Source organism: Dromiciops gliroides, chromosome 2 (assembly GCF_019393635.1).
Source record: "Dromiciops gliroides isolate mDroGli1 chromosome 2, mDroGli1.pri, whole genome shotgun sequence".
Taxonomy (NCBI): Eukaryota; Metazoa; Chordata; class Mammalia; order Microbiotheria; family Microbiotheriidae; genus Dromiciops; species Dromiciops gliroides.
In genome coordinates this window covers 154,236,142-154,260,319 of record NC_057862.1, presented here as the reverse complement: position 1 = coordinate 154,260,319, position 24,178 = coordinate 154,236,142, and the positions used below count along the sequence as shown (strand labels likewise).

The 24,178-nt window shown below is 39.7% G+C and overlaps 3 protein-coding genes across 7 annotated transcripts in view; 1 reads left to right on the top strand and 2 right to left on the bottom strand.

Moving 5' to 3' along the window:
- Positions 1-3,163: 3,163 nt before the first annotated feature.
- LOC122742585 (60S acidic ribosomal protein P1) lies at positions 3,164-5,872 on the top strand. Its single transcript, XM_043986908.1, has 4 exons — positions 3,164-3,379; positions 4,907-4,981; positions 5,327-5,444; positions 5,755-5,872. Exons 1-4 carry the CDS (start codon positions 3,308-3,310, stop codon positions 5,832-5,834), a joined length of 345 nt encoding a protein of 114 aa, XP_043842843.1. The 5' UTR covers positions 3,164-3,307; the 3' UTR covers positions 5,835-5,872.
- A 3,793-nt stretch (positions 5,873-9,665) lies between these two features.
- On the bottom strand, positions 9,666-14,110 carry LOC122739741 (60S acidic ribosomal protein P1-like). The gene is made up of 4 exons (XM_043981400.1): positions 13,885-14,110; positions 10,781-10,855; positions 10,245-10,365; positions 9,666-9,818 (listed from the first exon to the last, which is right to left on the bottom strand). Exons 1-4 carry the CDS (start codon positions 13,951-13,953, stop codon positions 9,736-9,738), a joined length of 348 nt encoding a protein of 115 aa, XP_043837335.1. The 5' UTR covers positions 13,954-14,110; the 3' UTR covers positions 9,666-9,735.
- A 2,902-nt stretch (positions 14,111-17,012) lies between these two features.
- Positions 17,013-24,178, bottom strand: part of KIF23 (kinesin family member 23) — a 141,953-nt gene continuing 134,787 nt past the window's right edge. For 2 of the 5 annotated variants that reach the window (XM_043989232.1, XM_043989234.1), the window contains 5 exons: positions 22,233-22,463; positions 21,246-21,328; positions 20,985-21,063; positions 20,107-20,177; positions 17,018-17,932 (listed from right to left, as the gene is read on the bottom strand). In XM_043989232.1, coding sequence (XP_043845167.1) covers positions 17,917-17,932; positions 20,107-20,177; positions 20,985-21,063; positions 21,246-21,328; positions 22,233-22,463 — 480 coding nt within the window. In that variant the 3' untranslated portion in view covers positions 17,018-17,916. Of the gene's footprint in view, positions 17,933-18,594; positions 19,557-20,106; positions 20,178-20,984; positions 21,064-21,245; positions 21,329-22,232; positions 22,464-24,178 lie in introns of those variants that run through there. The other 3 variants (XM_043989238.1, XM_043989235.1, XM_043989233.1) reach the window with 3 other exon arrangements.

The following is a 24,178-nucleotide window of genomic DNA, read 5'->3' as shown; positions in this document are numbered from 1 at the left end:
CTGGGCAAATCATTTAACCCTCAGTGCTGGGGGACGACACATATATGCACTGGCCACATTTGAAAATCTATGTATCTATGTCTCATTCTGCACCTTGAAACCATCATATTTTTGTAACGTTTCATCATCAGTGCTTTGATTGATCAAGTTTCTTAAGCTTTTCAAAGTTGTTTCGATTTACCATAACGTGGGCATTTTCTGAGTAGTTCTTCCAATTCTTCTCACTTTCCTCTGCATCAAGTAATTTTGTTGTTATTGATCCTAATATGGTTTAATGTTTATAGTTTTCCTTAAGTTGAACCAACCCTTCATTTCTGATATAAATGCAATCTGATCATAGTATTTAATATTTTAATGTTGTTATAGTCTCATTTCTTATAGTGAATATTTTTCATCTGTATTCATTTATGAATTCTTTTTTATTTTTACTGGCAACTTGGTTTTCTTCTCTTTTAGAAAATCAAATTAGCCAGTTAATTTGTTAGTTTTTTTAAGTTCCTGGTTTTATTTATCAATTAATAGGGTTTTTTGTTTGTTTTCAACATTTCAGTCTCTTCAACTTTCAAGAAATTTATTTTGGCATTCAGCTGAAGATTTTGATTTGTTGCTTCTCTAGGATTTTGTTTTAGTTGCTTAGCCAGTTCATCGATCTGTTCTCTCTTTTGCTGAAAAGGATGTTTAGTGATACGAATTTCTCTCTGAAGACTGCATTGGTTGCTTCCCAAAATTTTTGGTATATTGTCTCATTGTAATTTTCTTTGATGCAATTATATATTGTTTCTATGATTTGTTTTTTTCTTCCATCAAATATTTAGGATTAAATTATTTAGTCTTTAATTTTTAATCCTTTCTTCTGAGACCCTTTATTGTACATAAATGGTATTTTGCTACAGTCATTAAAGGATGTATTATGTATTTCTGCTACTCTGAATTTGAGAGATTTTTAGGCCCTAAAACGTGGTCAATTTTTGTAAAGGTGCACCTTTAAAATGCACCATTGAGATCTCTCTCTCTCTCTTTCTCTCTGTATGCATGTATATTCCTTTCTGTTCCTATTAAGTAATTGCTAATAATTGCTGTTCTATCCAACTTTTCCAAAATTCTACTCAGGTCCTTAACTTCTTTCTTCTTTATCTTTTTGTTGGTTTGCGTAAATGTGAAAGCAGTACATTTAAGTCTTTACCACTAACTATGGTTTTACTGTCCACTTCTTCCTGATAAACTTTTCATTTAAGTATTAAGATGTCAGGGCAGCTGGTGGCACAGTGGATAGAGCACCGGCCTTGTATTCAGGAGGACCTGAGTTCAAATCAGGCCTCAGACCCTTGACACTTACTAGCTGTGTGACCCAGGGCAAGTCACTTAGCCCCAATTGCCACACACACACACACACACACACACACACACACACACACACACACTAAAAGATGTCAATAAGTATGTTATTAATTTGCCATCTTTGGTGATTAAAGCAATGTAGTATCTAATATGCTAATCTTTAGAGCATGTCTATTTTTATTGTTACTTTGTCTGAGATCATGACTGCTATCTCTATTTATTTGAGTTGACTTGAATAACTTACCAGCCCCTTATTTTAACTGTGTGAATCATGTTTCAAGTATATTTCTTATAAACAGCATATTGTTGGACTCTATTTTCTAATCCATTCTGCTATCCTCTTCCATTTTATAAGCAAGCTCATCTCTTTCACATTCATGATTGGAACCAAACATTTCCCTGTGGGGATGGTGGATAGTGTGTGGTCTTGAAAGGAGAATCTATAGACTTCCAGCTATTTCCCTGGGATTCCTGATTTCTAGGATACTTATATAAGGAATAGAATAGAAACTAAAGCTATGTTATCACTGATAAAAGGAACTCCCTTGATGAGGAAACTTCTGTCAAGGCAGGTCAGCACTTCTCTGCACTTTACAATCTTAAAGAGACTTATCTAAGCACTGAAAGTGTTCTATTTGCCCAGGGTCACATAGCCAGTAATTCTCAGAGGCAGAACTCGAACCCAGGCCTCCCTAATTCAAACAAGCCAGGCTGCTTGTATTTAGATTTACCTAAACAAATAAATAGAAGCTATAAGAGCAGGAAACTGCCCAGAAAACGATTCTGACATTAGAATCTGATAGTGTGGCACTCACACAGGGGATGTGCAAGCTGATTTCTCATGTCTTCTACCACTCAGTACTTGAAAATGCTTTATGTACTCTTCCTTTCTGTATTCCCCCCATCCCACTCCATCCCTTACAATAATTCTCCTCCTAGTCCACCCACAGAATCATAGATCCTCAGAGCCCATGGAGTCCAACCCCCTCATTTTACAAAAGAAAAGATGAGATCCAGAGAGAATACGTGCAATTCACAGGGGTAGTAAATTTCAGGGGCAACATTTGAACCCAGTCCCTGATTCCAGAACCAGGGCTCTATACCGTTAGTTCTGGAGGAAGGAGGACCAAAATGACATCGCTGAGTTAGAGTCCTTAGGGCGAGTGCGACTGTGGCTGATCAGACCCGGGCGAGTTCGGCATAATCCACGAGATCTAGCCTGTACTGTGCAGTATTCCCCCCTTTTTGCATGTCGTCATTTGCTTTTTCCTTCTTTCCCCCCTTCTATCTGTTCTAATTTACTGGATGGCATCCAGTAAATTGGCGGGAGCATCCGCCAAGAGAAAAAGGGACAGTTATCCTCTAGAGGGTGGGTCATGTCCCGAGCCAACTGTACGGGAAGTTGCTATACCCTGATGGAAAGTTTTCCTAGCGTCCTGGTACCAGTCTCCCGGCTGTGGTGGAAGTTCGGTTCATCAGAGCCTAGAGCTTCTCATAGAAAGAAAAGAGGGGGGTAGAGAGGAAGCGAGATGGAGGCCGATCAACTCTATTATGACTTCTGTATCGGAAGGCAGCAATGAGAAGTGGGTTGATTGATAGGTTAGATTGAGAAAACATAGATGATAGCAGAGGAAGGCGTGGCAGGGAACACTGCCTCCTCGTGGCGACTCAGGGGCAGTACAAGGCGAGGATGAGCCGCGGAGGCCTCGGCTCTCCGGCCCTTGCGGATCTGGGGCCCTGGGGCGGCAGCCGCCCCGCCCTTTCCGCCCGGAGCCGGGCGCTGATTGGCCGCGGGGCCGGCGGCGCCCCGGTCTCGGCGGCGCCTCTGCGCAAGCGCCGCGCTGCTTCGCCCCTCCTCGCCGTTTGCATGTAAAGGTGCTCGGTCCTTCCCAGGAAGCTAAGGCTGCGTTGGGGTGAGGCTGAAGCTCACTTCAGCCGGCGGCTAGCATCAGACCAGGCAGCCCCTGAAATGGCCTCCGTCTCCGAGCTCGCCTGCATCTACTCGGCCCTCATCCTGCACGACGATGAAGTCACGGTCACGGTGAGCCATGGGGTCGGTCGGGTCTGGCCCCGGCCGCCCGCGGGGACTGAGCCTCGGGCTGCGGGGCGCCCCGCCCGCTCCCGGCAAGGTGACTGGAAGCAGAGCACAGCGCTTGTAATCTGAGGCTCTGGATTCAAATCCCGACTCTGACCCTCTCCTGACCCCTCACTCGGGCCCCTCCGGTGACCTGGGACAAGTCTCAGGGCCCGGCCTCAGTTTCCTTGGGAATGGGTCCCGGTGACCTCCAAACCTCGGGATTCGGCCTTACAGGGATTGAGGTCTTTACAGGAGCGTGACGCAGGATGGACAGGCTCGCGGCCGGAAAGCAGAGGGAAGGCGGGGTGGGGGACCCGCCGGACCCTAAAAGCAGCTCCCCCTCCCCCGTGTTAACGCCTGCCTGCTCAGGTTTCTGGAGCGACGCTGCGCCCCCCCCCCCCCGCCCCCATCCACCTTGAGCAGTCTCAGGTGCATTGAGTTAGGGGCCGTGCCTGGTATCAGAGGCTTTCTCCGAGGAAGCTGCCAAGCAACGGCGCTGATATGTAATAACGCACCTACTGTGTGCCAGGCGCCGCGTCGGTATTGTCTCATTTGATCCTGGGAAAGAGCTAGTATCGTCGTTGCCCCATTTTACAGATGAGTTAAACGAGGCAGCAAGTTGAGTGACTTACCTGGGTTATAGAGCTACGTGTCAGAAGCTGGATTTGAATTAGGGTCTATTCGTGTCACCACCTAGCAGCTGAGTTCCATAGATCCGGTTGGAAGAAAATTCAGTAAGCCATGAAATATGCCTCTGGCATATTCTTTTCAACCCACTCAATTAAGAAATATGGAAACTCAAAGCCAAAAAGACATTTCGATAGATGGAATGGAACAAGGACTTGGGAATTAGGAAACAGTTTGAATTCCACTTCCGGACACTATGTGACCCAGCGCTACTCATTTAGCATTCTTGTCTTTCAAGTGGGAGTAAAATTTGCTCTTTTAACAAGAATTCTGAGGACCAAACAAGGCCACTTATATAAAGCATTTTGTCTTGTCCAGAGTTAAAACGGGCAGCTTTCTAGGTTTAAGTGTAGAGAGCCAAGGATCTAGGAGCCAGAAAGACCTGAGTTCAAGGACAACTTTTGACACTAGCAGTGTGACATTAGAGAAATCATGTAACCTATTTGCCAGTTTCAGTTATAAAAATGGAGATAATAGAACCGACCTCGAAGGACTTGCTGTGAGGTTCAAAGGAGATATTTGTAAAGTGCCTGACATTTGTGGACAAAATATAAATGCTATCATTATGAGAATATTAGGAGGCAGGATTTGAACCCAAGTCCTTTGATTCCAGATCTTTCTGGGTATGATGCTGCTTTGATCAACTTTGAAGTGTTGTATAACATGTTCTTATTTGACAGCATGTTTGGACCCAATGAATCTGTCCAGTGGTATACTATCTAATAGTCGATATGTTCTGGAAAGCTTATATGCCACATTATCAGCAAAGTGACTTATAAATATCATTTTATTGCTTTGTTACAGGAGGATAAAATCAATGCCCTCATTAAAGCAGCAGGTGTAAATGTTGAACCATTCTGGCCTGGTCTCTTTGCAAAGGTAAGGCAGCCTTGGTCTAGTAGATTGTAAGAACAAAAATACATGTCACTCTACAATACTACTACTGTATATTTCTATGTCGGGTATGACAAGCTTGTTTTATATTATACTAAGCACAAGATTGTCATGGCTTTGAATGGCCTACAGAAATAAAATGAAGCAAATAGGGAACGTTTGAAGTTATTCTAATTTTTCATCTTCATGTTCCACCCATCTTCTCTTTGCCCTGTTTCTAGAATACCTCAGAATCTCTTGTCCTCACAAATGGAGAGCTGGCCTAAATAACCCATAAAAATAAAGATGAACTGAACAGCTAATATTTAATTGCCGTTTGTGTGGTTGTAGGCCCTGGCCAACATTGACATTGGAAGTCTCATCTGCAATGTAGGAGTTGGTGGGGCTGCCCCAGCCCCTGGTGCTGCTCCTCCTGGGGGTGCTGCCCCTGCTGCTGGTGCTGCCCCTGGTAAGCATCTTTTCTCTGATCTCTGAAACTAGATGTAGTCACCATACTTTACAGCTTTAAGGATCAGGGATGTACAGGCCAGGTCACTGAGTGCCTTGTCTATGTTATGTATCATCCTCCATGACAGAATTTATTAAATTTGGGTAGAATAAAGCATAATAAGCAAAAATACACTATTTGCACTACGTGACAAGAAGATATCAGGAGACTTAGGACTCTGCTTTCTTGCACTATTTGAAGTAGCATTCAAGAAACACTTCTAAGTTTAATTCAAATATTTATACATGCATCTCATCTTGTCCTTTTTCAGCTGAAGAGAAGAAAGAAGAAGTTAAGAAAGAGGAATCAGAGGAATCAGATGATGACATGGGCTTTGGTCTTTTTGACTAATTATCTCATGTAATACAGCAAATAAATATTTCAACTCAGCTGTGGTTGGCCTGATAGTTCCTAAGGTAATAAGTCACTCGTCTTACAGCAGCATAAGGACATGCAGAAAAGTTGGGGAGCCTCACAAGCCTATTCTTTTCATTTTAACCTCTAATCCCCAATACAAATTTAGAAGCTGTAACATTGTTTTCCTCCCTTTCTGATCCAAAAGTATGTATATACCTGTGCAGCAGAAAGATCACAGAATTTAAGATGAGCAGTACAGTTAAAGTCAGTTTAGGATCCTAAATTATTCAAATAACTCAAATTTTGTCAAAGTAAAAGAATCTTGCTGAAGATTTCTTTTTAAAAAGCCAAATGTTAACTTGACTCCCAGTTAGTAACTCATTCTCAATGGAGTCTGTCTTCAATGTCTGCTATATATTTTTTTAATCCAGACCTGTGATATAACTGAGTTCCATAAATAATTATTCTGTAACTTTGGTTGCACTGAGGTAGTGACTTGCCTAGGCGCTCACAACTGGTGTTAAACTAAAACCACCTGAACTCGACATACCTAACTGAGGCTAGCTTATCACTATCCCACACATGGGTCTAAACCTATCAACCTGCTACTTTATCTTCAGTGATTCCCTATTGTTTTTAGGACTAAAAAAAGGCCAAAAATCAGTAAGTAAATTTCTGCCTAGCCATTTTGAATTGCCCATAATCTGGCTCCCATCACACTTCAGCCAGGTAAGCTATTTCCTAATGTCAGTGTTCCATGCCTTTTCATGTCCACTTATGCTTATAATGCATTCCCTCCTCACCCCTAAACCTTCAAGAATCACACCAGGTGCCACCTCTTGCATGGGAGTCCTTTCCTTATCCTTTTGCTTACTGTTGTCTTTCTGAAATTAAACCTGTTTCTACAATATCCTCTCACTGCTGCTACCACAGAAGTCAAGCTTCTTGAGAATAGGGACTTGGATCTCTGTATGCTAGCGCATGAATTCTGAATAATCTGAAAATCATGAACGAGCAGCAACCTTTTTTTGGGGGGGGGGGTTCAAAACAAAACATGCAGGGTTACTCTCCTTCCTTTTGGGTAAGATTGTAGAAGGGAATAGGGCAAACATAGTCTAAGAGCATGTCCTGGTACTTGTCCCTAGTTATCAACTGGCTCTCTAACCAGTATATTTCACAACTTTCCCAACAGTAGTGTTTAGTGGTTACATTATATTCTTTTAAGCCGACAGGTGAAGGGTCTAAAGGTTGGTGTCCAATAGTAATTCTGTATATTCTACTTTTTCCTAATGTTTTATAGCTGCCAAGGGCTTTCTGACCTCTTATAGCTCAAAGCAGTGTCATCCCCAGTCCTCAGCTTTGTTCTGATGCCAAGCAAGAGCAGGTAGAGGATCCCTTTGTTGCAGGCCTTGGACCAGAAGAATTGAGATTGTTTGCTTAAGGGTTATCACATTTTCATTCCAAGGAATAAGAATAAAGTCAGCAGGTCAGGCAGCTTCAATCACAGCTAAAGCAGCCACGTTCTTGGCTTCCTCAACATATTGTATTATATGACCAACTTCTAGGAAAATAAGGGTAAATTACTTTTGCTTAAATACTTTTCAAACACCCAGAAAGCGTTCCTCACAAACCTGTATGGCAGCACAGATGCACAAAGCAGTAGCCGATACTCATGCAGCTTAGTCTAAGATGCTGTCAAAGTTTAGTTCAGCAAGCACTTGTAAGAACCTATCCGTCAATCTTACTAATACAGCCAGTGCAGGTGTTTCCTCACCAGCAGTTCTCTACACCAATGAAATAAACTCAAACCAAGTGGAAGGAACTGAAAGAGGAAAATGAAAAATTATGCCGGTAACCAAGATACCTACAAACTTGATCGGCAAATGGTATTAGGGTAAAGGAGACCAGCAACATGCCCAAAGTATAATATAAGCAAGTGCCTGACCAAGCAAAGTCCTCTAAGAAAACTTAAAGATCACTAAAAGGCTTCAGCATTTAGTAACTTTAGCTGGGCCTTGAAATTAAGTTCTATCAGTGAGGTAAAGGAATATAGCAATAAGGAATGGTATATACAAAGGCAAAGATGGGAGAGGTGAGCAGGAAAGTTAGACCTGTTAAGGAAGGGGGGGGGTGGTGGTGGGAGAGATCACATGGAAAATAGAAATGAGAATAAAAACATAAGCAGTTAAATTATCACAATAATCCAGGATAAGTGAAAAGATTCTGAACAAGGGTAATGGGGTCCAGTGGAGAAGTCATTTTCACAGGTGTTTGTGTGAGATTCCAGTGAAATATAGCCATTGAGGTAACTTCTCAAATTACTTTTAGAAATTAAACATCAAACGGGGAAGATATAGGACAGCCCGAGATGATGACAGTGTAGAATGAGAGAAAAATTAAGTATGGTTATAAACCTGTACACTCCAATGAGAACTAGACATAAGAGACCAATGAAACAAATCCTGAAAGACAAAATCAAGGACACAAGCAGACTGGTTATGAGAGTCAACTAATTAATCCTCAGAAATTAGACAAAATGAGAAAGGCAAAATTTCTGAATGTCTTAGTAAATCAATACTAAATGGATTAAGGGAAACATCATGTAACCATAAATTAGTCAAAGTCAAGGGAAAACATAGGTATACTGATGGGTAAAATACAAGCCATTTTCTGAATTCAACCATACAACTGTATGTACAACTTAAAAACTCCTGTACGTTATAATCTAAGTCCTCCTTATTTGGATTATATAAAATGGACAATGTCCAGAACATTCCATGAGACCAATTCTTTTTTTAGTTGGTGAAATGGGGAGGAGCTGCATGGGGTAGAAAGTATGGGAGGTCCTGGAGCGTACATTATTACAGATCCATTCATGTATAAAATAATCCTAATGTACACAGTAAAAGAAAATTCCTTTGTTCTCAAGTAACTGGGAACAAGTGCTTACATATTCCAATAACAATTTCATTACTCAACACCCATCAAACCCTAGTATCTAACTGAGCAACAGCTTCAGTGATAACTGAAAATGATCATCTTTACAGTTATCACTAACTACAGAAGCAGTTAAAATTCTTTTAATTTTTTTAAATCACTGAAAGCCTTCCAAGCTCAGATAATTCATGACTATAAGATTGTTTTCTTTCCCTTTCTAGCTAGTCTTTCCAGGATTAGGGAATGAGGAAAAGCTGTACAATTTAGCATCTAAGTTTAACAAGCAAGCCAGTCCTTAGACTAGTACACTAAGAAGCAAAGTCAAAACAGCCACAAGCATCAGAGGTAAACTGATAACAGCAAATATTTACAGAGGCGTTTTGAAAAGCACTTTATATTAACCTGAAGTTCAATTATCCAATGACTCCTCAGAGAGGGTGGAGGGTCACACAGCCAATAAATATCTGAGAGAAGAGTTGAACACAAGTCTTCCTGACTCCAAGTCCAGCTGTCTACAACCATTTAAATGCCACAGTGACAATCTCCAGCACAACCTCATTTCCCAGTCACAGTCCACTGAAGTAACTCTTGTGGAAAGGATGGCCTCTTATTATTTTTCAAGGAACCCCCAAGTACAGGTAAGACAACAATACTGCCATCACCTGCCCCATGGAGATCCTGGTGAAGAAGTTCATCGTACCCTGTGCCCAGAAGCAGAAAAAAGCAGCTAGCTGCCAACAGACCAGAAAACCAGGTTCTAAGCAAAGTCATTATCAAAGGTTCTAAGTGAGAACTAGATATTCTTTTATCAATGGAAACAAAACTTTAAAGACTTTTCATTCTCCCAGAGTCTACCTCTCCTGAGCACTTCTGTGGTCCTTGCTGAGACCACCCCAAAATTAGCAAAACCACTCCATTTTTTAGTTAAGCTTTTTATTTAATGTTTCAAAAAATATATTTAGTCAAACAGACCAAAGCCCATGTCATCATCAGACTCCTCGGACTCTTCTTTTTTTGCTTCCTCTTTCTTCTTCTCCTCAGCTAAAAAGAGACAAGAATCAAAATTATACATCTGAAAACTGAATTGACTTTTAGTAGGAACAGCTAACAAAATCTAATGAATTTCCCATAAAGAACTCTATTATACCCTTAGATATAACAAATCTCAGCTTCCCAAAAAGCCTACTTTCAAAAGGAAAGTGCTATAGCAATGCCCAATTACAGAAGTTAGCTCTAATTTGCTTGTTATATGTGCCCAATGGTTTTGCCCATTTGCTACTATAATACCAAAATGTATGTATGCCATTACCATACTGAAGTAGGCTAGATCTTAGGCAAGACATTCCACAAAGGGTAATAACAGAAGTATTTTGTCTGGGAAAATGATTAAGGAACTGTTATTCCATGAACAAATCTACCCACATACATGATCTAACCCAAGTTGTCCAATAAATCAAGACTACTTACCTGGGGCAGCTGTGCTAGCAGGAGCAGCACCTCCAGCAGGGGCAGCACCACCAGCTGCTGGGGCAGGTCCACCAACTCCTACATTGCAGATGAGACTAGCAATGTTTACATTGTTCAGGGCCTGAAAGCAACATTCGATTATCAAACACTACGCCAGCAAAGTTTTCATCCTAACCCCAAATACTTAAGTCATAAACAACATCTGTGATAAATGAACAATCTGATACTCAACATCCTATCAAAACCCAGTCCTGAATCCTGACAGAGGCACTCTGCTTATAGGCTCTAATATTCCTCTCACCACTTGGGACTAAAACCCCTCATTTTTATACTTGAGCAAATTGAAGCTCAGATTACTCAGATTTGTATCATTTTAGGTTGTTTTTGGTACTCAACCACCACCATGTTACTTTTATCATCCAGGAGGTAACTGGCTCTAAAAGACCCAGTGATTTGCCCATGGTCACACAACTAGCACAAAAGAGAGTTCAAATGGTTCAATGTCTATACAACAAACATGTCCACGGTTGTCTTACCTTTGCAAATAATCCAGGCCAGAACGGTTCAACATTTACACCTGCTGCTTTAATGAGGGCATTAATTTTATCCTCCTGAAACAAATAAAATGTGGTTGAAATTCACATTCTTAGAATGACAATACAGAATACAAACTTCATAGACTGCACAAAAGCCATTAAGTAGAAACTAGGTAAAAAAAAAAAAGATTGCTGAATAGGACTACAGTTTTATTTATGGCAGTTTCCATTCTTATAAGATTCCAATAGCTTTGCTTTCAAATATTAACTGCTGACATCTCAAATTTTTATGTAAGGGAAAATAAATCTACAAGGGTCCGTCACAAATGATGGTGCTACAATTTCTAAAGAACTGGAATCAGATCCATACAAGATCTTCATTTCTTTAGAAATTGCAGCACCATCAAAATAAACACTTCTACCTACTCAGATCAACCCTTTCCCCCAATATTAAGGTATGGCAGCACTTCATTGCTGTTAAGCTAGAAACACATCTGGCTGCAAGATTTAACAGTGGCCCACTCTCCCCCAAGATTCTTGGCTTTTAATTTGTCTTTTCCAGGAGACCAGTCTCTTCCTAGTCTCACCCATTTGCCCACTTTTGGAAATTCAGGCCCAGAAACTCAACATCCAGTAAATCTCATCAGCCCTGGTACTCCCCACCCAGTCCCTCAGATTGAAGGGTGGAACCATCAATTTCCAAACCTCCATTTAAGGAAAGCTCAGTTCAGATAATCTCATTTCCTCACTTAACTAGTGTAATTACCTTATTGGCCCCCTTCCCCTCTTCAACCTCCCAGTATAGTTTTCTCAATAGACTTAGCTCCTTAAGGGCAACTACACCACCCTCACCCCCTTTTCTTTCAATCCCAGGGATTTAATTATCTCAAGGCCAGGACTCCCAGGCCTATACAGGACTGTTCAGAAGTCTTAGTTCAGTTTTTTAAATTTATTTATTTTGCAGGGCAATGAGGGTTAAGTGACTTGCCCAGGGTCACACAGCTAGTGTCAAGTGTCTGAGGCTGGATTTGAATTTAGGTCCTCCTGAATCCAGTGCCAATGCTTTATCTATCCACTGTGCCACCTAGCTGCCCCTTAGTTCAGTTTTAAGCTTTAATAACTTCAAAGTTTTAACACTATAAAATTACCAAAACATCATTTGATAGTTTAATGATTAAATTTACAACTTTGGAATTTTGTCAGGAATTGAAAATACTCTGGCCAATAATTTGCAGCTTTGTGAATGCTGAATAAGCATCTTTAAAACTTCAAAAAGATATGGCATACTGTCATTATACATTGCACAGGGTCAGCTTCCAGATTAAACTTTCTCAGAACACTTAGTTCGGCAAATCCTTTTACTTGGCCACTTTTGGTCATTTGATGTACCTCCATTAGACTTAATGGTGGGGCATCTCAAAACTGAAGCTGGCATCAAAATCTATTCCCTGAATGACCTTAGGGGCAGCAATCACAAAAGCTGATGATGTGATAGACTAAATTTTAACAAAAATTATACCAATGTCATGGGCCCTGGGCACCCCCAGAAGTTCTCTGGGGCACATCAAAGAACCTTCTTGAGAAACTAAACTAAAGGACAGACACACCTTAAGAGTTAAGTGGAACCGGATTGAACTGAGCTAGCTCTGGGACCCCCACCCTTCATTCTAGTCTCCCTCAACCGTGGAGCATTAAGACTTAGGTGTGGCTGCTTCCTTTGTATCCTGAGATGGCTTGAGATCTGCAGACACCTCTAACCCAATACGATGGTCCTCCCTCACTAAAGGAACTTACCAGTCAGATGGTCACCCCCATCAGTCCCCTATAAAAGTACCTGCCAGTCTCCTGCTCGAGGAGATTGATATCTCAGAGCCACGCTCTGTGCCATGCCTTCTCCTCATGAGAAGTCCAAGGGCTTCTTTCATGGTTTCCCTTCCCTTCCCCTTAATAAACTACCATCTCATTCTAATTGCTTTTGTGTGGAAGAGGGTGTAATTCTTTCAAGAGGAATTCCTAAGGACCCCAAACCCCTACCCCCGTACCCCATTTTTCCCATGACACCAATATTTTAAATATTAAATAAAACTAACCTTTAAACTGGCTTTTTTTTGGTTACCTTGTGGCATTCAGATTCTAGTTCTTAAAGCTTAAAAGTGCATTAAAGGGGCAGCTAGATGGCGCAGTGGTTAAAGCACCGGCCCTGGATTCAGGAGTACCTGAGTTCAAATCCGGCCTCAGACACTTAACACTAGCTGTGTGACCCTGGACAAGTCATTTTTAACCCCATTGCCCCGCAAAAAAAAAAAAAAAAGCATTAAAGACTTTTGGGATACCCTGGGGATTTCGACGCTCCAGTTTCGTCTCTTCCCTACAACTCAGCCCGCAATCTCTTGTCCTGGAGACTCTTCAAAATCAACACGCAAAAAATAACGTTCTTTCCTCCAAGTCTGATCACCTTCCCAATTTGTAACTGTCATGGGGTGCAGAACTCTTCACTTTGTAATCTCCAAGTAGTTTCCAAATCTTGCCATTCCTACCTCCGCAACGCCTCTCCCATGCTCTCCACTTTAGCTATTATCAACATAAATGCACAAATACTACACAAACCAAGTTAAACTTTGCGCTTTACTTTTGGAGTCGCTTCTATTAAAATGGAAGGGTAAGTTAACTCCCGCAGACTGGCCCTAGAAAGAAACGCTGGCCACGTAACCCATCGTAATCTAGGCCTGTTGGCAAACCAACCGACACTTAAATACTTGACTCGGAATAAAACGCTGCCAGAATCCCCGGCTGGCGGCAGCCACGTGGTGGAGGCTCCCCCTCCCCCAACCGGAGGCCGGAAGCCAAGGCGGGCCGCGTGCTCAAGCACCAGCTGAACCCGTCCGTCAGGCCGCGACTCCAGGAGTCTGTACGGCAGGGAGCTGCCCCTACAGGCCGGTCAGTCTAAATCGAGGGACTACCGAAAACATGGTCTGGCCCTGCCGCGTCTCTCCCTTTCAGGGCCGTTCGGCCAAACTGCACGCTGCGCGGAGGCTTAAGTGAGAGGGGACCCGAGCAAGGGAACGCCGGCCTAAAAGCCACCCCCGACCAAGCCCAACACTCACCGTGACCGTAACCTCATCGTCGTGAAGGATGAGAGCAGAGTAGATGCAAGCGAGCTCGGAGACGGCCATTTCGGGAGATATGGATGAGGAAACTTGTTTGTAGTGGTGCTAGCCGCCGGCTGAAGTGAGGGTTCACCCCAACGTGGCCTTAGCTTCCGAAGAAGAACCAAGCACCTTACAGACAACTGAAGAGAAAGACCCAAGGCCCGGCGCAGCGCCTTATATCCGCGCCGTCTGGCCAATCGGCGCGTGCGCTGAGCGGAAGTAGCTGGGCGGAGCTTTAACTTACGTGTACGGAACCATTAGCAGTGCCCCGATAGGGCCTTTCACTTCCGGTTCGTGCTCAGCGAATGGCCAAATGCACTTTGCTTCTAGGGAAGCAGCGGTTAAAGTTTAGGGAAAGGTAGTTTGAGCTACCGGTCAGGCGCGTGCGTGGAATTCATGCTGGAAGGCCTGTGAACTCAGCCGTGGGGCTTCATGAGGATATGCTGTTCCACGCTAGCCAAATCAAAGCCGTCGTTCTCCCAGCAGTGTGGGAGCCATCCAACTCGTTACACATACCCCACATCTAAACGGCCCCTTACCGCCTCATACCACTGCCACCCCCGGCTAGATGCCAAGGTCAGCTCGCCTACCTGCTATCCACCGCCGCCCAGCCCCCGCGCGGTACACATCCCATTCCCTGCACCTTTGGCTTCCAAGTCCAACCACCTTACTATACCCCAATTACCCAGTATGGGCGTGTGGACATTTAGACATCATGTATGGGTTTATATATGTCCGTCTCCCCTTTTAGAGAGTTAACTCCGTAAGAGCAGTTTCAGTTTCACAGCAAAGTAGTGTGGAAAAAGTACTGGATCTGGAGTCCTAAGAGACAAATCCTACCTCTAAGTGACCTTGTACAGATCAATTGATTGGGGTCTTGTGTCCTTATTTGGACTAGAAGTCCTCCGAGTTTCCTTCTAGTTCTGCTACAATCCTATAATTTGAATACGTTTGTCCACGGTAAAATATATGCTCCTTAAGGGTAGGAACTATTTCTATATCCCCAGTACCTAGGCACACCGTTAGACACTTTTGGTCGGGATCTGTGATTTCATCCATAGCTGATAGTGTCTATTCCATGGGGAAACTCCCTCTCGAATGCTGATCCGGTATTTGCACTCTGCAACAGTCATATAAATGCTATGGACACCAAAAGCTTAAGTGACTTGCCTTCCATAACACTCGGTGTAAAAGGGAGACAAACTTGAACTTAAATCTTGCAGCAGCAACTTTCAGTTTGTTAATCGATTAAAATGCAAGGCTCAATGACCCAAAGTTGGAAAGGGGAGAAATGTTATAAAACTCAGGGTGCAAAAGGAATTGAGTGAGGCGGCTTAACCCTACCCACCAAATTGTTTTGCTTCCCTTTGCTGGAGTACTTTCTTTCAATAAATGCCCCCATTTTCTTAGAAAGCTAGTTTATTTGATTAAAGAAATTATTTTGCACACTGAATTACAAGTGCTTGGAAGGCAAAACCATTACTACTGTAATAGCCACTTATTTCACAGCTCTAGTAACTTCCTGTCTTCTAACCAGGATTAACTTAAAACTTATTTGCATTCTTTTATCATCAGCCTGGAACAAACAAGAAAAAGGCAGAAATAAGACTTTTGAATTATGAATACCACAGCTCTTCTCAGATGGTAGCACTAACCCAAGAACTGGTTCTAATATGATTTTTGTCAGGCACCATCAACTAAAATATTGTCTAAGATTAGTTTACTTCCAGTGCCAATCACAACTCCAAGTCCCGGTTTCTCCATTTAGAAAATGGAAAGTTCAAACTACTGCTTCACTATTTCAAATGAAGTGCCCAACACACAAAAAGACCAGATGAATTATGTGACTTGTTGACTTTCCCACACAATAACAGAACAAAGGATGTTAGGTCTTTTCTTGCCCCATACAAGCCTTTTTTGCATACATATCATCCAGAAGCCGAAACTTCCCTGGCTTCTTACTCACAAGAGGAATGTGAGGGTGCTCTACTTGATCCTTTATACAGACACACATATGCTACCCTCAGCATATAACTCAAGAGGTATGACTAAATATTGGACTAGCAGTCAGATCCAGATTCTAGTGTCTACTATCTGGTCAAGCTTTTCTAAGCTTTAAATTCAGCTGTAAAAATGAGGAAAGCAGCAGATGCAAAAGGAAACTAGAAACTTCTTCCAAAATTTCAAAATAGCATTTTGTACAAGCAAGGGCAATACAAATTGAAAGAACCATTGTGATGCAAAGGGTCCTAATCCTTTTTGGCAATCAGATCATTCAAGGGATGTGCTTTACTGCTACAAGGGTAAAATCCTATTGGTACCAAGCATTTCCCTCACAAAAGACCAAAAATTTATGAAGCAGATAGGATCTTAAGATGCTACTGTTTTAGATACACATTAGACAGCTAGTCCAAATCCTGCATTTTACTTATAAGGAAAATGGGAATTGTTTCACTGTAAATTACCTAAAGTAATAAAATAGGCAGAAATAGCAATAGATGAAGAAACTGAGGCTCAGGGTTAAACAATTTCTAGTAATTTCTAAAAAACTTTCTTATAAGCCAAGTGATTTGTCCAGAATCATAATTAGTAAACATGTGCTGGTCTCCTGAGCCCAAGGCCTGTGGTTTTGGTACAATAGCATCAATAAAAATGTCTGTATAACAAAGTTATCAAGGTCCAAACAAAATTCCAATATAACACACAAAATGAATAGTCCCCTTGGTGTTTATCAAAACATGATTTCACTTTGAAAATCTCTAGGTCAACATAATGAAAAATTTCCTCACATTGACATCTATCCAAAATTAAAATGGGCTATCTCTTAAGGCAGTAAATTCCCCAGGCCTAAGTCTTCAAGCAGAGAGGTCAGATGACCACTCATCAAGGATTGCAGAAAGAATTCTAGTTCAAGTATGTAGGATGGATTGGGTCTCAGAAGCCTTTCCAATTCTAAGGAGGGTAGGGAGAGGAAATAAATTTTTTTAGCACCTATTATGTACCAGGGGCTGTGGTAAACACTTTATAAATATTCTCTCATTTGAGACCAAAAATTTATTCCTGTGCACTTATGGCAAAATATGTGTGCTAAAAAATCATTTAAAAAAGAAATTCAAATTTATGCAAAGTAAATAGGGTATATTCTTATTAAACATTTGGAAAGACAAGGTGATACAAAACATTTTAAATGTTTGCTAGTTATATTTTTCAAATTGTTCACAGATACATTATATATATATGTATATGTTTATTAACTGGTAGTTCCACTTAATAAAATACCCTACAATTTTTTTCTAATTTGTATAATACAGTTGCAATATAAAACAAAAATGTCTTTTCATATTATACACTTCATATTTTTAGTGCTTTTTATCCTAGGTCATTTGTCATAGTCAGATGTCAGAAAATTGATATGCATATAGAATATGAAATTCAACACAATTCACTTTCCAATATGAATTCTGATAAGACAATCACTGAATTCACTTTGTTATGAAAGTCTGTATTGTCAGCAAAACATGTCTAAAGTGCATTTTTGTAGCTAAATAAATAGCAGCATGTGTTTTATTTTCAACCTAAAAATCATGAGACCCAAGTTGGAAAAAGTCACTCTATTAAAGAACACATGAGCCAAATACACCACCCTCTTTCCCCAAGGCAAAGCCTTGCATGATTATCTACTATAAGAGTATACAGAAAATATACACAAAATAGCATAATCAAAAGTTAATATACAAACAAGGAAAGAGTTCTCTTTCTGAAATTCATAATAAGTATAGCAGGATGTATGGAGAATCTGAATAGATGTCTTTGGAGATAAGTGGGGAAGTGTTCTCTTTGCCAGTGTATAGCATAGCCAACAGCTATGAGGTATGCAATGTTAAATAAAGCAAGCTTGTGTTTTTGTTTTTACAAAACAGAACAGATGTTTGATTCAAAAGAAATCAATAACATGAAAAATATCCTTTATCACAAGAGAAGCTCAATTCATGGCTTTCTGCGCCTGAAAAATAAGAGCAACATTAGTTTGAATGTAATTACACAATATGAAGTACTGACATACTCATACCAATATATTTAGGTAGAAGGGTATTTGAATACTTCTTTCTATCACATCATACCAGAACTTTTACACTTGATGAAGCATACAACATTTATAAATACTCCTGCCCCATTACTGCACTAAGGGAGCAGTGCTTCCCAATGCTCATTCTATGGAATTTCTAAACTGGCCCCAAAAGACTGTCAGAGGAGGAAGGGGATGGGAGATGGAACTCAAGGTGTTTGATTACAATAACGGAAAAATAACAGTAAAAAAGAAATGCTGGTAGAGGGAGGGTCTCAGATTAGATTTATAGTACCTGAAAGTTCATGAGTTGGTAAGGGCAAAAACACTGGAAAAGGAATGCACTTAAGCCACTCTCTGTACATTTGAAGGACTATAGGAACCAGCCAAGTCCAACTTGTCACAACACTATATCTATGGATATCTATAATCTATATATAGATATATAGAGCATTGCTATCTCCCAACATAATGGTTGAGAAACAGTGTAACAAAGCCACTTACCTATGTCAAGAAGCAAAAGACACAAAAAAGAAAAGCAATTATGACTTTTTTGTCTAATATACCTTAAATAATATGTTTTATTTGCATTAGTATTTTAGAGGAAAGCTACAGTTTCAGGAGAGGGAGAAAAAGAGAGAGAGAAATATACACACATATACATTTTTCCAATCTAGATATCAAGATATAGCTTTATCTCAATCTAGATAGGGACAGAGATGTATATAAGCACACATACCATGTCACATGTCCTCAAATAGTATTTTATAGTATTATAATAGAAGTCTAAATCTTAGGATTAAAGGTTAAGATGAAAAATTTTAAAGCTACAACTAAATTGTATGGTAATAATTTGGTTAAATGGGAAGACCACTGGATTAAGAATGCTAAAGAAACCTAGCTCCTAATCCAAATCAATCACTGCTTCTCTTTGAGTATGTTTCCTTCAAGGTACAAAAGGGATAATGAATGATACCTAACCTATCTAGCTGACAGGTTCTTGTGAGAATTATTTGCCAGATTCGACTCAATTCCCATTTCATTCTTCCTGCTAGATATACTCTTCCTTAGCTCTCCTGACACTACACTCACAATTCTCTGCTGACTTCTCTAATTGTTATTACCTATGCTCTTTTTGACTTCTCATCCTCTTCCTGCCCCCTACACATGGACATCACTAAAGGGTCTGTGTTTTGTGCTTTCTTTCTCCATTCTCTCTTAATGACCTAATTCATCCCAATAACTTCAGTTACCACCGTTATACCAGAAATCATCATTCCTGGTAATCTTCAGAGTGATCTCTACCTGGAGTTCCAGACCGAGGACTAGAACCTGGAGCCTAAATCTAGCACAGTGCTCTTTCCACTTGCCCATGATTATAAAGGAACTTTAGTATAACATTCACAAGTCTACTTCTAAGCTGATGAAATATATACCATAGATATAATAATAGTCTTAACCTTCATTACATTAAACAATATTTAGCTTATTTCACTCACAATCACATACTATGCAGGGTGTCCGATATAAAACGAAAGCATTTTTATTCTTTCAATAAATCCTGAAATAAAAAATATGTATATAATATTTATTTTACATGATTCCATTTATATAGGACACCCTGTTTTTAACAATTATTAAGTTTCCCCAACTAATGTATTATTGCAGCAATAACATTAACACATTAACAAAATCTCTCCCTGTAAAACTGAAAATGCTGCTACAAAATTATTCAGCTGACTGACCTATGAAACTTGTTTAGTTTTGTACTCTTTGTGACCCCATTTGGGGCTTTTCTTGGCAAAGGTACTGAAGTGGTTTACCATTTCTTTCTTTAGCTGATTTGACAAAGAACTGAGGCAAACAGGGCTATGTGACTTGCCCAGGGTCACCTAGCTGGTAAGTATCTGAGGCCAGTTTTGAACTCAAGAAGGTGAGTCTTCTTTACTAAAGGCTCATCACTCTATTCACTGTGCCACCTAGCTGCCCTCCTATGGAACTAACCAGCCTCAAAACATAATTTTACCTAAAATTGTGCTTTTGAAAAAAAACAAAACAAAACAAAACAAAAAAATCAGGGAGCCTGTCAATTAAACTGTGAAATAACTTACTTAGGTTGTGCATGATGCTGATATCCAGGTCCAAGTTGAGATCCTGCCCTCATTTCCACAGCTACAGAACACTAATTGAAAAGTAAGAGAAGTTAAAAGTCAAATGTTTCCACTAGTCACAGATATCACAAATAACTACAATTTTCTACATAAATACCAGAACTGGATACATTGTGTCTTGGTCCCTTCCAAGCAATAAGACAACACTTGGTCAAGAGGTAGCCAAGGAAGATTTCTAATGATTTACTTCTGATATAAGCCATAGAATTGAAGAACAGGAAAGAACAGTTCTTAAAGATCAACACTCTCATTTTACAGAAAAAGAAACTGTGACCCAAAGAATTTAAACCATTTGCCTAAGGCAAATAGAACTAGAACCAAAACACAGGGCTCCTTACTACCAGATCTAGCACTTCTACCACCTACCAAAAGCAACTCATTTACATATTGTCTCTTGGGCCTGGGTTACTTTGGGAAAGACTATCACTTCTCTTAGATTCTCCTTATTCTAGAGTGACCTTTTTTTAATCCCCAATTCTAGAAACCCATCCTAGTGTCCCTTGCACAGAACATAGGATCATACAAGATCTGATAAAATTCATTAAGACCAGAAGTCAGTATAAAATATTCTTTTAAGTCTGAACATAACATCTATTTTGTATAAATTGCACAGGTGGCATGCTATCACACTTCAAATTAATTAGAACATAAAGTTGTATATTTAAGCTTCTAATATTGCATTTTAAGTTGTATATTAAGAAGCTTCTAATTACAGTTATTTGTTCTTTTTTTACTAAATAATTTTTATGGCTTTTTTGATCTACAATGCCAAAATCACTATTAAAATATTTCAGTAACGATTACTTCTTGAAGCTTACCCGAGTTTCTACATCTGTCCACTCAGACTCTGTAGCAACTTCCTGTGCTGGGGCGCATGGGGAAGACCTTCGTTTCCGACTGCAAAGAAAAAATGTAGAATAAAATATATGGCAAGAATAACTGTAAATACCTCAAAATAACACATCAAAAATGAATTTCACTAAAACTTCATAAAATTATTTGACAATGTGCTCCATCCTTATTAATTAGTGAAAAGGAAAGAACACTCCTTTCAAGTAGCATCTCTGGTAACCACTCACCCAGTTGGTGATTCTTGCTTTAAAGTCTCAATATCTGTGAACTGCACAGACTGCCCACCACCTCTTGTTTTAAAAACATCACCCTGAAACAACAACAAAAAAGACTTACAAACGGATAAATGGAATCAGCTAACTCACTTACATTTCATTACTGTCCTACTTCATTCAAACTCATATCCACAAGACAAAATTGTATCCCGAATACCCACAAATCAAGATTTCAAAGCTATTTGAGTAACTATTTAAGTTATTTCAACCTATGGTCATGGGAGGTTTGCTTGACCTACAATTAATTCAGAAGCTAAACAATGCTAAGGATCAGCACAATTTTAGGGTTTCAGATCTATATACCATTTTATTTTATTTTCTAGATGTGGTCCCCATATTAAATTATACTACACCTCACTTGACAGCTGCAACTAATGAGTGACTCTACTAGCTAACCCTATTTTCTTTCTTCACTGATTACCTATATTTCTCCAACAAGCAAAGAAAATTTTCAAAATTACAGTCATTTTGGACCTAAGACTCAGAAAGGCCCAAAATAGCAACCGAAAGAAATCTCAATACTTTTAAGTTTTTTAATGTGCCTTTTAAATTAAATCTGCAGAGTAAGTAAACATGCAAGTTTTTTCTGTTGTGATGGTTCCCCACCCTCCATCCTGTCCCCCACGCCCCAAAGTGGAAACTGAAATCAAATAGCAGCAGTTAAGATTGGAAATTAAAACATTCCAGGCCTGAGTGAGGATTGCCTAAGTCAACCTTGAGGAAAACAGCAAACCTAGTCCTTACTTGCAATCTACACAGCTAGGTCAGTATTTTTACTTTGACACACAAACATCAGCAAAAGCAATACAACAAAATAAAATGCTCCCCTTGTGTTTAAATCACACTGTTTCATGTGTCAAAGCAATAGTAGGAAAAAGAAGGGGAGGGGGTTGCAAACATTTTTTAGTAATTCTCCTCCTGTGTAAATTCAGTCTTTACCTTAATTACTTTAGTTTCAATCTCCCCATCGGAGGCTAGTTCCTGGTGGGTCAGCATGTACTTCTCACACTTAGCTAGTGCTTTTTCATTTGCAACAGCTACTGTGATGGAATGGGGGACATGTGGCTGCATGACTGTTTCAGTTTGCACATTAGAGGCAGGCTTATGATCTACCCATCTGTCCCCTGCAGAGCGTGATCGTCTGTGTCGGAGATGAACTGGTGGTACATTCTGATCAGATTGAAAGAGGAATCAAGAAACAAGCATAGCCCAGAATTAATTTCATTAAGGGTATTATTAGAAGTGCAGCAGGCTAGATTATAGTAACTGAAGACACAATATCAATATCAAAATCAAAGCTCAAAATCAGTTGAAAGCCAAAAGTGCTATTCAACTAATTGTAAATATTTTCCTTGCATTTAAATAAAATAACTACAAAAATAATTATAAGACATATTCTACCAGTGAACTTCAATTTTAGCAACCAAATAAGGAAGAATTCTGGGTAATATTGCTTGGCTTTTCTTTGTTTCAAAGGATTCATTTCCCATTTTATACTGCAAACCAGCATATTTCAAATTATACACACAAGACACTTTAATTTATAAAAGGCTTTCCTCAAAGCAAAAGGTGCAAAAACCCCTCTCTATACAAAGCCCTAAAATTTAAAAATAGTAAAATAAATAAAGATGTGATACTACACTCAAATTGAATATAACAAGTTTGAATAGTTTTGGTCAAAGCTTAAATTTCAAAAGAAAAAATAGGATAAAATATCTTGACCAGATATACTAAATGACTTCTCTCTGTACAATCCATTTACTTCACAAACCAAATGTGAAAATTACTTCCTGAATTCCCAAGAAGGAAGATGAGTAATGTAGCTGTCAATAGGCTCTATCATCACTATCATACATATGATAACACACACAGAGTTTGTATACTTGCTATGTTCTCACTTCTGAATTCTCTGGTCATTCATCTAGCAAGGACTGATCAAGTATGTTCTCTACAGGAAGAATGTAATTCATGCCTTAGGAGTTTAAATGTCTTCAATACATTTTCAAGTTGACCTGTGTCCATTCAGTCAACAATATTAGGGAGAACTTAAAATTCCTAACAACACATGCTGATGTGATTTGGCTCAATACAATTCAGTTTGAATGGGCAGCTAGCTAGTGCAGTGGATAGAGTGCCAAGCCTGAAGTGAAGAAGAATCATCTTTCTGCATTCAAATCTGGTCTCAGACACTAACTAGCTATGTGATCCTGGGCAAATCACTTAACCCTGTTTGCTTCAGTTTGCTCATGTAAAATGAGCTGGAAAAGAAAATGGCCTTGTCTTATTACAAGATTTTACTTCTCTAGGTTAAGATTCCTGACACAACAAAACCTAGACAGACCTAAAGCTCATTTCTAGCATTAAGAAAATAGTTTATCATCTACTAGGTGACAAAGGCAAAGCTGTCTTTGTATGGCTACTTCTTAGATGAGTCACGAGAAACAGTACCACCTAAAAGAGGTCCATCCTTCTCAAAATATTAACCTGGAGTTTTAAAGATTGTCCCTTTATATTTCCAGGTATAACAAAAAGCAATGATCAAGTCTTGAGTAAACTGTAACAGATAAGCAAACCAGAACTTCTAACTTAACTTTCCCCTTCTCAGAGCTTGATCAAAGTCACTAAAAGAGAAACAAGCATCCAATATTCAGTTCAAAAAAGAAAAACCCATAAAGAAATAACCAAAATACTATAATGGACGCTATATGTAGTAATGGAATGAATGTTCAGATTATCTGGGAAAGTAGGGGGAGAAAGTTTCCAGAAATTCAGCAAATGAATATATTTCTAAATAGGTTTTGGGGACAATAGTCTTCACATTCTACTTTATAACAGGGAGTTACAAAAGGTATATGCTTTCTCCTCACAATTCACATATAAATACT